Here is a 14791-nt window from a genome sequence, read left to right as displayed (position 1 = left end):
ATATAGAGTCAATTGGTTTGTGACCAAGGCGTCAAGGTAGTTCAATGGGGAAAGGAGTCTTTTCAACAAATTGTGCCAATCCATTGGACATTCATTTGCAAAAAAGCCCCCAAAACAAAACAAAACAAAACAAAAAAACCCCCAAAACTTGGGCGCCTGGGTGGCTCAGTGGGTTAAGCCGCTGCCTTCGGCTCAGGTCATGATCTCAGGGTCCTGGGATCGAGTCCCACATCGGGCTCTCTGCTCAGCAGGGAGCCTGCTTCCTCCTCTCTCTCTGCCTGCCTCTCTGCCTACTTGTGATCTCTCTCTGTCAAATAAATAAATAAAAAAATCTTTAAAAAAAAAAAACAAAAACAACAAAAAAAAAAACCCAAAACTCTATCTACCTCATACCACATACAAGAGTTAACTTGAAATGGATCACAGATAAAAATGGAAGCGCAAAACCACCAAACTTCCAGAAATAAATATAGGAGAAAATCTCTGCAGTCTTGTAAAGAAAAGATTCCCTGCCCCCCCCCTTTTAAAATGATTGTATTTATTTATTTGTCAGACAGAGCGGCAGGAAGGAGGAGAAGCAGACTCCCCGCTGAGCAAGGCCCAACGCGGGACAGAACCCAGACATGACCTGAGCCGAAGGCAGAATGCAGGCGACCTAGGAAAAGATTTCTTAGATACAACAATAGCATGACCCATAAAAGATCCTAATATAATGGACTTCATCAAAATTAAGAATTTCTTCATTTAGATAATGAAAAGACAAGCCACAGACAAGAAGAAAATATTTGCAAATCACAAATCTCACAAAGGACTTGTATTCTGATATAAAGAACTCTGAGAACCCAGTAGTAAGAAAAACTCAAACAAAATGGGCCAAACAGCTGAAAAGACACTTTACCAGAAGATATACAGAAGGAAAATCGACATATGAAAAAAACTTTATATCTCATGTCATTAGGGAAATACAAATTAAAACCACAATAAGATACTACTACACTTCTGGTAGAAGGTCTAAAATTAAAAAGACTGACCATGTAAAGCAGTTGAAGAGCTCTCGACTAGATTAAGCTCTCATACACTGCTGGTAGGAAGGCACAACGGTACAGGCACTTTGAGAAAACAACTTCACAGTTTCTTAAAAGCTACATACAATTCTATCATATGAGCCAGCCAATCTACTCTCTGGTTATTTGTTTAAGAGAAATGAAATCTATGTCCACATAAAGACTTGTGGATGAATGTTCATAGCAGCTTTATTCTGAACAGCCCCAAACTGGAAACAACTCAAACTTCTATCATTTGGTGAATGGAAAAACAAATTATGGTGTATCGGTATGATGGAATAACACATAACAATAACATTAAGAAGGAACAAACTGTTGAAATATGCAATAACATGAATGAATCTCAAAAGCATTAGCTAAAATGAAAGAAAACACAAAAAGCTATAAACTAAAAATGTTCTATTACATGACTGTGGTGGTGCTTACATAGCCATACATATTTGTCAAAACTGAGATTGGACATTAAAAATTGGTAAATTTGTTAGTATATAACGAACATCTCAATAATGCTGATTTTTAAGAAATGCAAGAGGATAATGAACATACAATCTGGAATAGAGGTTTCCTTGGGTGAGGGGAGGCAAGGAAGTTGTATGGAGGGAAGCAGCCCATCAGTAGATGTCATTCTCAGGCTGTTTCATACATGTTTATTTTATTATTAAAACAGACACAGAAAATTGAAGGAGGGTTATCATGAATAACGATACAGGTAATTTAAGAACCAAAAATAAGGTTTTGATTCAATTCTGTACTCTTGATGTCCAATTTATAAAATAAAAGTTCGGGTGATTAATGTTAGAGAGGATTTAGTATTAGCTATATTCAGAAAACTTCACTCTTCAGAATGACTCATTTCTTTAGAGTTTGATTTCACGCTAACCAGTATTTGCTTTAGAAAAAAAATAACTTCATAAGGCCCAGTTCTGAGGCATGCTACCACTTACCCAGGGGATCCACCAATTGGTCAACCAGTCCCATTTTCTTTGCTCTGTCTGCACGAATGTTTCTACCCGTCAACATCATGTCAAAGGCAGCAGGCATACCCACCTACCAAGCAAGGAAGGATCAGAATACAGGGGAAAATACCAGAATGACAATTACAAATCATTCAACAGAGCAAAATAGATAAATAAGCAAAGTAAAACCAGATTTTTATGCTGTTTATCAATCCGTTAAATTTTACACACAAAATACACATTTAGGTAACTTTTGGGATTAGACACTTCCCGTTGAAGCAAAAATGTCTGTATCTCTTCTTTTAATTCAATATGTAAGATTTCTGTCTTATGGAACTGATACGGTAGAAAAATAATTGTTTCCTAAAGCTGTGCATTTATATATTTTGTCATTTATATAATACTTAAAATCCCTTTGGTGGAGATTGAGAAACCTGATGATTTTGACAATGTCATTATTTATTTATGTATTTTTAATTTTTAAAAAGGATTTTATTTATTTACTTGACAGAGAGAGAGAGATCACAAGTAGGCAGAGAGGGAGGCAGAGAGAGAGGGAGAAGCAGACTCCCCACTGAGCAGAGAGCCCAATGCGGGGCTTGATCCCAGGACCCTGGGATCATGACTTGAGCCGAAGGCAGAGGCTTAACCCATTGAGCCACACAGGCACCCCATGTATTTTTAAAATTTTTTTTTTTTTTTAAGATTTTATTTATTTATTTGAGAGAGAGAGATCACAAGTAGGCAGAGAGGCAGGCAGAGAGAGAGAAAGGAGAGCAGGCTCCCTGCCGAGCAGAGAGCCCGATGCGGGGCTCGATCCCAGGACCCTGAGATCATGACCTGAGCCGAAGACAGTAGCCCAACCCACTGAGCCACCCAGGCGCCAAAAAAGATTTATTTATTTGAGAGAGAGAGGGAAAGCCTAGGGTTCGGGGGTGGGGGATAGGGTTTGATCCCAGGATCCTGAGACCATGACCTGAGCTGAAATCAAGAGCCGGATGCTTAACTGACTGAGCCACCCAGGTGCCCAACAATATTTTTTTTTTTTTTAATTTTTTTTTTATAGATTTTATTTATTTATTTGACAGAGAGAAATCACAAGTAGTCGGAGAGGCAGGCAGAGAGAGAGAGAGGGAAGCAGGCTCCCTGCTGAGCAGAGAGCCCGATGCGGGACTCGATCCCAGGACCCTGAGATCATGACCCGAGCTGAAGGCAGCGGCTTAACCCACTGAGCCACCCAGGCGCCCCCCAACAATATTTTTAATAAGAATTTTAGACTTAAAAATAGAACTCAGCTAGAACTTCTTATGTACGTACCTGAAGAATGGTTTCTAACAGCATTCAAATACCAATTATTGCAAGACAATGAAAGAAACCCAGGAATATCTTCTATACCATATAGGCTTATTTATGCTTTCAATAAATCCTCTTGACAATTTCTATGAAGGAATGCACACTATTTATTATCAGAAAACTAATACTACAAATCTTCCTATTTTTCTATGCCCAGCTCATATCAACTTCCCTCCAAAGAGTATTTCGGCTGAGCCCTATTTTCATTGAGGAACTAACAGTACCTGAAGCTGCAGGGTTCAGTGGGTATTAACATTGCCCTGGGGGCGCCTGGGTGGCTCAGTGGGTTAAAGCCTCTGCCTTTGGCTCAGGTCATGATGTCAGGGTCCTGCGTCAGGCTCTCTGCTCAGCAGGGAGCCTTCTTCCCTTCCTCTCTCTCTGCCTACTTGTGATCTCTGTTTGTCAAATGAGTAAATAAAATCTTAAAAACAACAACAACAACAAAAAAACATTGCTCTGTAGCCTCTAAGTCTGACTGTCTTTCTCTTCTCCTTATGAATTCAAAAGCCTGATTGGTTTCTTTTGGTTCTATAGAATACAGCAGTTGAGATGATCCAAATCAAGAGAAAGATGTGGCTCACAGTTATCATGAAATATGACCCATGGATTTGAAAAACTCGTAAGATGGTAATGTGCACAGAAGGAACAAATTAAACTATAAGTTCAAGGGACACCTGGCTGGTTCCGTTGGAACGCATGCAACTCTTGACCTCAGGGTTGTAAGCTTGAGCCCCATGCTGGGGTAAAGATAAAATCTTAAAAAAAAAAAAAGGTAAAAACAAACAAACAACCCACACCCACACCCACCCACAACAAACCCCAAAAAACTATTATGTTCCAGAAAGGTAAATATTTACCTTTATACTTCTTCAGGGATTAGTAATTAATCAGTAATTTTGATCAAGGACTTAGGATGCCTGGGTAGCTCAGTTGGTTAAGCAGCCAACTTTTCAGCTCAGGTCATGATTCCAGGGTTGTGGGATCAAGACCTGCTTGGGGCTCTCCTTCTTCCTTTGTCCCCCCAACCCCCAATGTACATGCTCTCTCTAAATAAAATCTTTAAAAAATTCATTTTGATCAAGGAATTTAAAAAAGTAGAATTAAGAAAATAAATCAAACACCAGTAATAAAATTTGCTACTGATCCTATACACCCATATTTTATTTTGTTTCTAAATTTTTACAATGAATATCCATATTGTGCCTTTTGTATCAGAGGAAATAGATATAAAGGACCACGTGATATAATGAGCACTGGGGGTTACATAAGACTGATGAATCACTGAACTCTATCTCTCAAACTATGTAATACATAAATTAATTGGTTGAATTTAAATAAGTTAAAAAAAAAAGAAACAGCATCACAGTTACATTTTTTTCTCTTTTGTAGAAAAGTAAAGTCATTATGTCTACCAATACAAAGTGAGGACCATTTCCCACAGATTTTTTAGTTCCTGCTACCTGGGAAACACCTTCTGTGAAATACTGATTCAACTCTTAATGTTCGTGTGATTGTATAAAGAATTACATGAGCAAGGGGTGCCTAGGTGGCTATTCAGTTAGGCATCTGCCTTTAGCTCAAGCCGTGATCTCAGGGTTTTGGGATGGAGCTCTGCACTGGGCTTCCTGCTCAGCAGGGAGTCTGCTTCTCCCTCTCCCTCTGCCTCCTCCCCCCCCCGCTCAGGCTCATTCTCTCTCTCTCAAATGAATAAAATCCTAAAAAAAAAAAAAAAAGAATTACAAGAGCAATTCATATTTATTTCTATGATGTTAAGTATCCAAGGCAGTTTTGGTAGACTAAGGTAGTGTCCAAATCTAAGATAAGTTGGAATCAGATGTCTTAAAAGAACTATGTCTTCGGTAAAGATGAGCATAACTTGAGGTTACATTTCTCTTGCTTATAACAAATAGGTCTGTGTTCTATTTGAATCTCCAATTCTATATTATGTATTTTCATGTATTCTCAAAATAGCAGCTTAGTCTAGAAAATAGAAAATTGTCTGATGGCCAAAACTAGAGAATGTATGAAGAAGAGACCTGTTATCCCTGTGAACTTGAATGTAATCATCTCCTCTTAACGCACGATAACAATTTTAGCATACTCACCTTTCCCATCCAACTTCCCTGTCATTTGAAATTTTAAGACTTTTTAAATACTATCAGAGGAGCTCTCTTTATTACTATAACTTAACTCTTAATTTTTGCTTTAAGAATAAACTGTGCTTTTTTCCCGATGCAAACCTAAATAAACCAAATACTGCAAAAACAAAACCAAACCAAACCATAATTGAATAAAAAGAATAGATAAAGGGACCTATAGGTACTGAGGTTCTAAAGGTCACAGGGGGCTTAAACTCACCATTCTGGGCAGCCTTTGTGTGCCTCCTGCTCCTGGTAAGATTCCCAGCAAGACTTCAGGTGCACCTAATACTGTTTTTCTATCTTTGGTTGCTATTCTATATTGGCAGGAAATGGCAAGCTTCAAACAAATAAAAGAAAATTAGAATGTTAGAAAATGTAACTTTATAGTATCTTCAGATATGCAAAGGTCTAAAGATTACTTACAAAGCAGGAATGTATTTTATGCTTTCTATAATTTATCGTCCCAGGCTTATTTCATACTTTCCCCCTAATGAACCTTTCCTGGGGTTCTGGATCTCCTTAAAAACCTGCTGAAAGCTAGGTCTAAACAGAAAAATACACATACATCACTGTACATTGCAAGCCAAGTTAGGAAGGCCTGTATCCTACAGAAACCCTCCTTTTCTATCAAACAGGCCTACTTACAGTGATCGAATAGGCTTTGCCTACCGTTGTTTTTGCTCACTGTTGTCTTTGCTCATACCACGCCATATGTGAAATGATCTTTTTCCCCATTATTTTCTGATTAATCAATTTCTGCCGATTTCTTAGGACGAGGCATAGGTTTCCTTAATTAATATATGTGAAAGTGTCTAGCATAGAGCCCAGCATGTGATAAATGCTCATTAAATGTTATTTTATTTTCTCCTCTCCTTTCTTACATGCTCCAGTCTAGCAAGCATCTCTCCTCTCAAATCTTACATTATTCACCATCTTCACTGCTCACAAAGCACTTAAACACATATTACGCTCTGTGAGTCTCATCTAGACTTAAGTAGCTCGAAAGCATGGACCACACTTCTGAATCTTTGCTCTGCAAGCCTGAACCAGGTTTTGGGAATTGAAGACGACCTTGGAGATGTAGTTCAAATCTTTTCAATTTATAAAAATGAAAACATCACACTTTTGGTTACTTGCTCTGTGCCATGAAATAAGGATTGAAACCTATCCAGAAGTTTGACAACTGAAAAGAAAGCTGATCCTCCTCCGAGAACTTTTTGCAGGCAAAACCATAGCCTACAGGTTTGCAGCTTATAATTCCCATCAATATGCTGAACAACGTCTCAATGACTTTGAAAGAAATCAATACCTCAAGTCCTCCTCCTAAGCAGGCTCCACTGATGGCAGCCACAATAGGCTTTGGGGACTTCTCAAGTTTCTCAAATGTTCTCTGTCCTTCCCGTGATATTTGTGTTACCTCTTCAGAGGTCTTGCAAGAGGCTAACATGCTGTAGTAAACATGAAAGCAGAGAAGAGAAAAAAAAAAGATGAAATTATACCCTACTTTGTTCAATACCTCATCCATTGTATCCCTGCCCTATCATCTACCAATATTTGATATTGTATCTTCAAATACACAAGAGTTTAAGAATGGTTTTGCCTCAGCACTAGTATCAGCAACATCATCTCTCCATAAAGCCACATCATCTCTCCATAAAGAGTGTCAGATTTCTGGATCCAGAGAACATGAAACAAAACATGTTGTGTAATTTTATTTTCTATTAAAAAAAAAAAAAAACCACATTAGATCACAAAGCTTTCTGTACATGAGAAAATCATCTTCTGGTAAATATTTTCACATTAACCATTTTTACTATCAAGTAACTCCCAGATTGAACAGCAATCAAAATAACAGTGGGGAAAAAAAAAAAGCTTTCAAGTTATTTATCTCCTAGTGAGCATAAAAGAACAACGTTGTACTTCATGTCCTTTAGTTTCAGTTTGTTTCATTTGCTACTTTGTTCTTAAATGCATTTAAAGTGGTTTTTGTACGTTTGAACAAAGGTAACTAGTTTTTGGCATTTTACATACTGGGAGTTGCTCAGCTAGCCTCACAGAAGCTGCTAAGTATTTTCCTCTGGATATAGGAAGCCAGTGCCAGGTACATCAGTGCCTTGCTAGGCTCAAATAACTGAGCTAGAAGAAAAAGCACTTGATACAGGTAATTTTGCTTTTTCTAAAAAAAAAAACAAAACACACACACACACACAAACCCCCCCAAAATATTTATAAATTCCTAATTACTATACATAAACAAAAAAAGAGTACACAATGTGGAGCAAGATTTAAAACTATACAAACACCTTAAGTACAAACTACTAAGCCTCTAATGCTGGCTATCATTGCCTAAGGTACAAAGAATAATAAAACAAACACTTGTATTTGACAGAATCAACAACTGGTAACATTTTAGCCCATTAAACTAACACTAGGATAGAATTTCACCTCCTTATAAATGCTTTAGAAAACTGTAAGCACGTTATATACACATAAATTCCACCATTAAAAAAAGAAAATATTAGCTGCATCACTAAAGTTCCCTTTGACAACCTCAGAGTCCTACCAGCTACTTCATTTTCTCTGAGACAACCATTCTCAAATATTTGTAGTGTATCCTTCCAGACCAACTATATATTTGTATCTATAAATAACAGAGGCATCTCACTATGATTTAAAAATGTTTATATAAACTACATGCTATGCAGAATGTTCTATAACTTGCTTTTTTTTTTTTTTAAGGGACACCTGGGTGGCTCAGTCATTGGGCATCTGCCTTAAGCTTGGGTCATGGGGGTCCCCGCTTCAGGCTCCCTCCTTAGGCGGGAGGCCTGCTTCTCCCTCTCCTACTCCCCCCTACTTATGTTCCCTCTCTCGCTGTGTCTCTCTGTCAAATAAATAAATAAAATATTTTTTTAAAAAGTCTATAAAAGTTCTATAAAACTTAATATTTTCGAGCTCTAACATTATGTTGTGGATGCAGTTAATTCCTTTGAGCCATTCTGTAGTATTTTATCATATGAAAGTTTGTTTAGTTTTCCATTTCCCTAATGACTAACATATAATTGCTTCAAATTCTTTACTATTTTAAACTACACAGGGCTGAACATCCTTATACACATGTCTTTAAAAACAAAGGGTGGATTTCTTTAGTGTATATATAGCTAGATGAGGTATCACTGAATTAGATGATATATGCATTTTCAATTTCATTAAAGGCTGTCAAAATGTTTCCCAAAGGTGCTGTAGCAATTGGCATTCTTATTAGTAATATATTAACTTTCTTATTTCCCCCAAGTCCTTGCTAACACGGTATTTTCAAACTTTTAAGTATTTATTGGTCTGTTGGGTTAAAACAAAGGGCACCTCATAGTTTCATTGTACAGCAGTTTTTATTCTACGCCAATATTCTTAGAACTGCTTTCGACTTCTTTAAGGATTTAGTCTTACATGGTTTAAGCAACAAGCCCCTCTTCTATCAACTTTATTACACTTGTGAAAATAACTTGAAAAAAGAAAACGTTCAGAGAATTTACTTCCACCTTCTCCTAAGAGAAGGAATGATGAGGCCTGAGAAACATACTATTAGCCAAGATGAAATGTGACTTCCAATCTTTGAAAACTCACTTGATGTCAGCACCTGCAATAAAGCAGCCCGGCTTTGATGAGATAAGGACGGCACTTCTGACCTGATCACTAGCCCAGATTTCATTCATTACTTCCATGAACTCGGACTGCAGTTCTTTATTCAGCGTGTTCACCTGCCAAAGGGAAATACACATAAATCTAAGGCTTTAAATCAGAAGTACGTACACTCTGAAGTAATACACTGTAAGTTAATTAACTGAATTTAAATTAAAAAAAAAAAAAAAAAAACCACTGACACACACACAAAAAGATAAGAATCTCTTCATGAGGGCTCCACTCTCGTGACCACATGTAAACCTAATTAACTCCAAAAGTTCCACCTCCAAATACCATCACACTGGGGCTTACAGCTTCAACATATGAATTTTAAGACGACAACTTCCACCTGTAACATTATTTAGATAGGGGAAATTTGGTTTTTCAAAGAAACTGCATTATCTATAGCACACCCTTCTGTATTATCTTTTTTTCCTTCTTTGGAATTATGTTAAATCTCTGTGTAGATAACTGAAAGCAATTAAAAAATATTCTTGTCTACAGGCATGCAAACGAATTGTCCCAGAAGATACAACCAGCTCCATGTGGAAAAATCAATTTGTCTCCATTTGCACATTTATTTCAATATTCCTGATCTATAAATTTGTAGGTACCCTGGATTCTTCTTTGAACTGGCTATAGTATCATCAGTGTCTTCATTAATGACTCAAAATCTTTAACATACACATAAAATACATCTACTCAAAGGAGGAATTCAGGGTCACACTCCTAAGAATCTGAATCATATGTGAGCTACAAATAAGTCTACACATGCTTGTTGGTAGGGAAAAATTCATATAACATTAAGAAAAAAAGGAATCAAAGTTAGACATATAGTATGATCTTATTTTGTAAATACTATTTGTTGAAACTGGATTAAATGTTAAAAGTCAGGGCACCTGGGTAGCTCAGTTAGTTGGGTGTCTACCTCCGGCTCAGGTCATGGTCCCAGGGTCCTGGAATCGAGCCCCGCATCAGGCTCTCTGCCTAGCGGGGAGCCTGCTTCTCCTCTCCCTCTCCCTGCTGCTCTGCCTACTTGTGCATGCTCGCTCTCTCTCCAAAGAATAAAACTGAAAAAAGAAAAAAAAAAAATTGAAGGCATTTGCCTTTGGGTTTGTATTATGAATGACTTGTTATTTTCCTCTATAGCTTTCAAACTTCCCACTATAGGGATGTGTTGAGTCTGTGCTCAGAAAAAATGCTCAATTTAGAAAATTCTGAAAAAATATCTTAAGTTTGAATCATTGGTCAGTGGGCACCAAAATTCATCCTAGTGAGGGGGACTGGTTATTTTCCTTAATTTGTGATAGTTGTTAATTGCTTCCATCTACGTCCTCCTATTCCATCTAGGCCTTTAGTAAGAGGATTCCTGAAGTATGAAAACTTAACACCAATTTTATTTGTTTTCTTAAGTAGGCTCTAAGCCTAGTGTGAAGTCCAATGTGGGGCTTGAACTCACAACCGTGAGATCCAGACCTGAGCTAAGTCAGACATTTAATCAACTGAACCATCCAGGTGTCATAACACCAACCATTTTTTTTTTTTTTAAAGATTTTATTTATTTACTTGACAGCGAGAGAGGGAACACAAGCACGGGTCTGGAAGAGAGAGCGAAAGAAGCAGGCTTCCTGCTGAGCAGGGAGCCCAATGTGGGGATCGATTCCAGGTCCCTGAGATCAAGACCCGAGCCAAAGGCAGAGGCTTAACAACTGAGCCACCCAGGCGCCCCTCTTAACATCAGTTTTAGATGGGGGAAAAAGCATGAGCTCCTGCAATAAAGGTCATCTTGGCAAAGACTGGATTAATGCCCCATGCTTTCCTGAATCTGCCAAAAACAAATGAGGCTTCACTTAGAACAGAACCTGACTTCCAATATGTGAACTACACTCAGTCATTCATTCAAGTTCCTCAGGAAGCTTAACAACCACATTTAACCCAGACAATCTTCTACAGATAACGACATCAGGCAGGTAATGAGGAAAGCATATATAACAACCTGGTAGTTAAGATGAACAGGTGATTTCTCTTATAAAACAAAGCTTGCACTTTGGTTCTTATCTAATAAGTCACCTCAGCATGCTACACAACAATAGAAGGCTAATTTCATTAACCCCGGATGTTAATCTGACACCTAAGGTCATCTAGAAGGAATTCTTAAACAAGGACCTCTGCTCCAGAAAGTTGCACTCCTTGAACAATTTGCTAAACTAACAAAACTACAAATTCACGTGAGATTACTGCCAAATTGGTGGATTTCTTTCCCTCCTATTCAGCGCTGGATTCATGAATGTATTAGGAGAAAGAGACTGCAGCAAGTTAAAATTAGGTACCTTTGAATTGGGTGAGTTAATTCGAACAACAGCCACATCCCCTTTGACTCCATAGTTAATATGGGTTCTGGCTAAAAAGGAAAAGACAATTTATTTGTAAACACGTTTATTGCTAAACAAATTTAAAAAGCAGTGTAAGCATGTCAGTAAGAAATTAAACTTACTTTGCAAAGCAGAGGACCCTGAAAAGCTGCGGCAAATATAACCTACAAGAAAAAGGCATTCAAAATTAATTACTTTGTAAAACATAACTGCTGTAGTACTTGCTAAATATAACAAAGCTGGAATTTATAACAACAGCAAAAACCCCCAAATGAGAATAATGTATTCTAGGCCATTATTGTGACTACTACCATACCTGTTTCATTTTAAAGATCAGCTTATGAGATTATTTAAATAGTAAATGTGGTTGGTGGAAGAACTGCCTGCTCAAAGATGTCCAGGTATCCAGAAACTGTGAATATGTTAGGTTACATGGCTAAGGGAGCTAAGGTGCTAATTAGCTGAACTAAACAGAGAGAGAGACAGAGAGACAGAGAGACAGAGTAGCCTGGATTATCTAAGTGGGCCCAATGTAATCATGAAGAAGAGAGAGTCAAGGAGGACCAAAGAGATGGCAGCATAAGGACTTAGCCCCCCACTTCGCTGTCTTTGAAGAAGTCAAGAAAAGCAGGCAGCCTCCACCTGGAAAGCTAGAAAAGGTAAGGAAATGAATTCTCCCTTAGGTCACCCAGAATGAACACAGCCCTGCCAACAGTCTTTTTAAATTTATTTATTTATTTATTTATTTGACAGAGATCACAAGTAGACAGAGAGTGGGTGGGAAGCAGGCTCCCTGCTGAGCAGAGAGCCTGATGCAGGGCTCGATCCCAGGACCCTGGGATCATGACCTGAGCCGAAGGCAGAGGCTTTAACCCACTGAGCCACCCAAGTGCCCTCAACACTTCTGATTTTAGCTCAGTGAGACTCATTTCTGACATTTCTTAACTGTAAGATAATAAATTTGTATTGTTTCAGACACTAAATTTGTGGAAATTTGTTATAGCAGCAATAGGAACTGAACACAGTAGGAAATAAGTAATCTACAAAGCAATCCATACTGTCAGTCCCAGGTATATAACAAATATACTCAACCATTTTCTCTAGCCACATCCTCTTGTATTTTTATGGAGATGGACTTTCCAGTGTTATCAAAAGTAAAATAATTTACAATGGATTTTTACTTAGACACAAAGAATGAAATCTTGCCATTTGCAACCTAATGGATGGAGCTACAGAGTATTATGCTAAGCAAAGTAGGTCAAAGAAAGACAAATACCATATGATTTCACTCATATATGGAATTTAAGAAAACAAAGAGGAAAAAGAAAGAGAAACAAACCAAGAAACAGACTCTTAAAAAAATTTTTTTTTAAGATTTTATTTATTTGACAGAGAGAGATCACAAGTAGGCAGAAAGGCAGGCAGAGAGAGAGAAGGAAGCAGGCTCCCTGCTGAGCAGAGCCAGATGTGGGACTCGATCCCAGGACCCTGAGATCATGACCCGACCTGAAGGCAGAGGCTTTAACCCACTGAGCCACCCAGGCGCCCCAAGAAACAGACTCTTAACTATAGAGAACAAACTGATGGTTACCAGAAGTGTGTGTGGGGGGTGTCTTGAATAGGTGATGGGGATTAAGGAATGCACTTGTGATGAGCACCGGGTGTTGTATGGAAGTGTTGAAGCACTATATTCTATACCTGAAACTAACATTACACTGTATGTTAACTGAAATTCAAATAAAAACTTTAAAAAAAGATGACATCAACAGTGGCCATTTATGAAATAGTCCAGTCACACTCTATTTTAAGAATTTCTAACTGAACAGGGCTCTATTGCCCTCTACCAAGAATACTCCTAACCTGGGGAGGACAAAAGACCCACCACACTTCTCCCTCCTCCTAATCACTTCACTACTTGAAGTTCTCCTGGATAATAATGATGAGATGATGTTTTGAGCACAAGCCATCACTAGAAAAGTCTGAACGTGGACTATGGACAGAAGGTAGGGAACACTGTGAAATTCTCAGGCAAAATTTCAAAGTTTGTTCTGGGAATTACTCTACCTCCTTACTACCATTAAAGCGTCACCTTTGTCTTGCTCTAACCTAAACATCTGGCTCCAGGTAGTAACCAAGTTACTCTGGAGGCCAGCACAGGGTCCACATCCCTTAGTTACAACTTCCAAGCTTCTTTAAAAACACCCTGCTCTTTCTTCCTTTGTCTTTCATGTTCATGGTTTACTTCAAACCCTATTTCCTAGGTATCTTTCTTTCTTTTTCCATTTTTTTTTTTTTTTAAAGTAGTTTCCATGCCCAACACAGGGCTTGAATTCATGTCCCTGAGATCAAGAGTTGCATACTCCACCTGCTGAGACAGCCAGGTGCCCCTCCTATACACCTCTTTAATCCTTTACTCCTTATTTCAAACCTTGTCCAATATCCTAGAACAAAGCTTACTTTTTCTTTAGCAATAAAAATAAAAACAAATCATCCCTTAATAATTAGTGAGCATAGTAGCAGTACACATGAACACCTGTACCCGGGAATTAGTGCTTTAATAATATCCAGTGGTTCCTTCATTACCTCTACTATTAGCTGCTTGTACTAGCTTTCCCTCAGTATTTGTTTTATTCCTTTTAAAATAAATTATGTGCATGTACCTCTATCAATTCATATATTAAATATCAGCAAATTTAATCTTTCCTTTTATTATTTTATTTTTCATCATGGTAAGTGTACTCTTCAATCCCCATCACCTCTTTCACCCATCCCTCCCTCCCACTTCCCCTTTGGTAACCATCAGTTTGTTCTCTCTAGTTAAGAGTCTGCTTCTCGGTTTCTCTTTTTTCCCCCTTTGCTCATTGTTCTTCCTTAAATTCCACATATGAATGAGTTCATATGGTATTTGTCTTTCTGACTGACTTATTTTGCTTAGCATAATATGCTCTAGTTCTACCCATGGTGTTATAAGTGGCAACTTTGCATTCTTTATGATTGAATAATATTCCACCATCATTTTATTCTTAATTATTAGTATTAAAACTTTTTTATATCTGATTTTCATTGAAATGTACTGCATTGGGGCTGCATACAGTTTTGGAATGCACAATATAATGCAAAAGAGTAGAGTGCCTACCTAATTTAGGAGCACTATTTTAAAAAAAAAAAAAAAAAGGTTAAAATCCCTAGCAACCTTGGCGTGCCTGGGTGGCCAGTGGGTTAAA

General features: G+C 37.9%; 1 protein-coding gene across 2 annotated transcripts in view; it reads right to left on the bottom strand.

The window, feature by feature from the left end:
* Positions 1 to 14791, bottom strand: part of HADHA (hydroxyacyl-CoA dehydrogenase trifunctional multienzyme complex subunit alpha) — a 47965-nt gene that overhangs the window by 27032 nt on the left and 6142 nt on the right. For both annotated transcript variants that reach the window (XM_032353103.1, XM_032353102.1), the window contains exons 2-7: positions 11690 to 11731; positions 11526 to 11596; positions 9139 to 9272; positions 6824 to 6962; positions 5732 to 5851; positions 2009 to 2111 (exon numbers count right to left, since the gene is read on the bottom strand). In XM_032353103.1, coding sequence (XP_032208994.1) covers positions 2009 to 2111; positions 5732 to 5851; positions 6824 to 6962; positions 9139 to 9272; positions 11526 to 11596; positions 11690 to 11731 — 609 coding nt within the window. The remainder of the gene's footprint in view (positions 1 to 2008; positions 2112 to 5731; positions 5852 to 6823; positions 6963 to 9138; positions 9273 to 11525; positions 11597 to 11689; positions 11732 to 14791) is intronic.

This window comes from Mustela erminea, chromosome 7 (genome assembly GCF_009829155.1).
Source record: "Mustela erminea isolate mMusErm1 chromosome 7, mMusErm1.Pri, whole genome shotgun sequence".
Lineage (NCBI taxonomy): Eukaryota > Metazoa > Chordata > Mammalia > Carnivora > Mustelidae > Mustela > Mustela erminea.
This window is presented reverse-complemented; position numbering and strand designations above follow the sequence as displayed.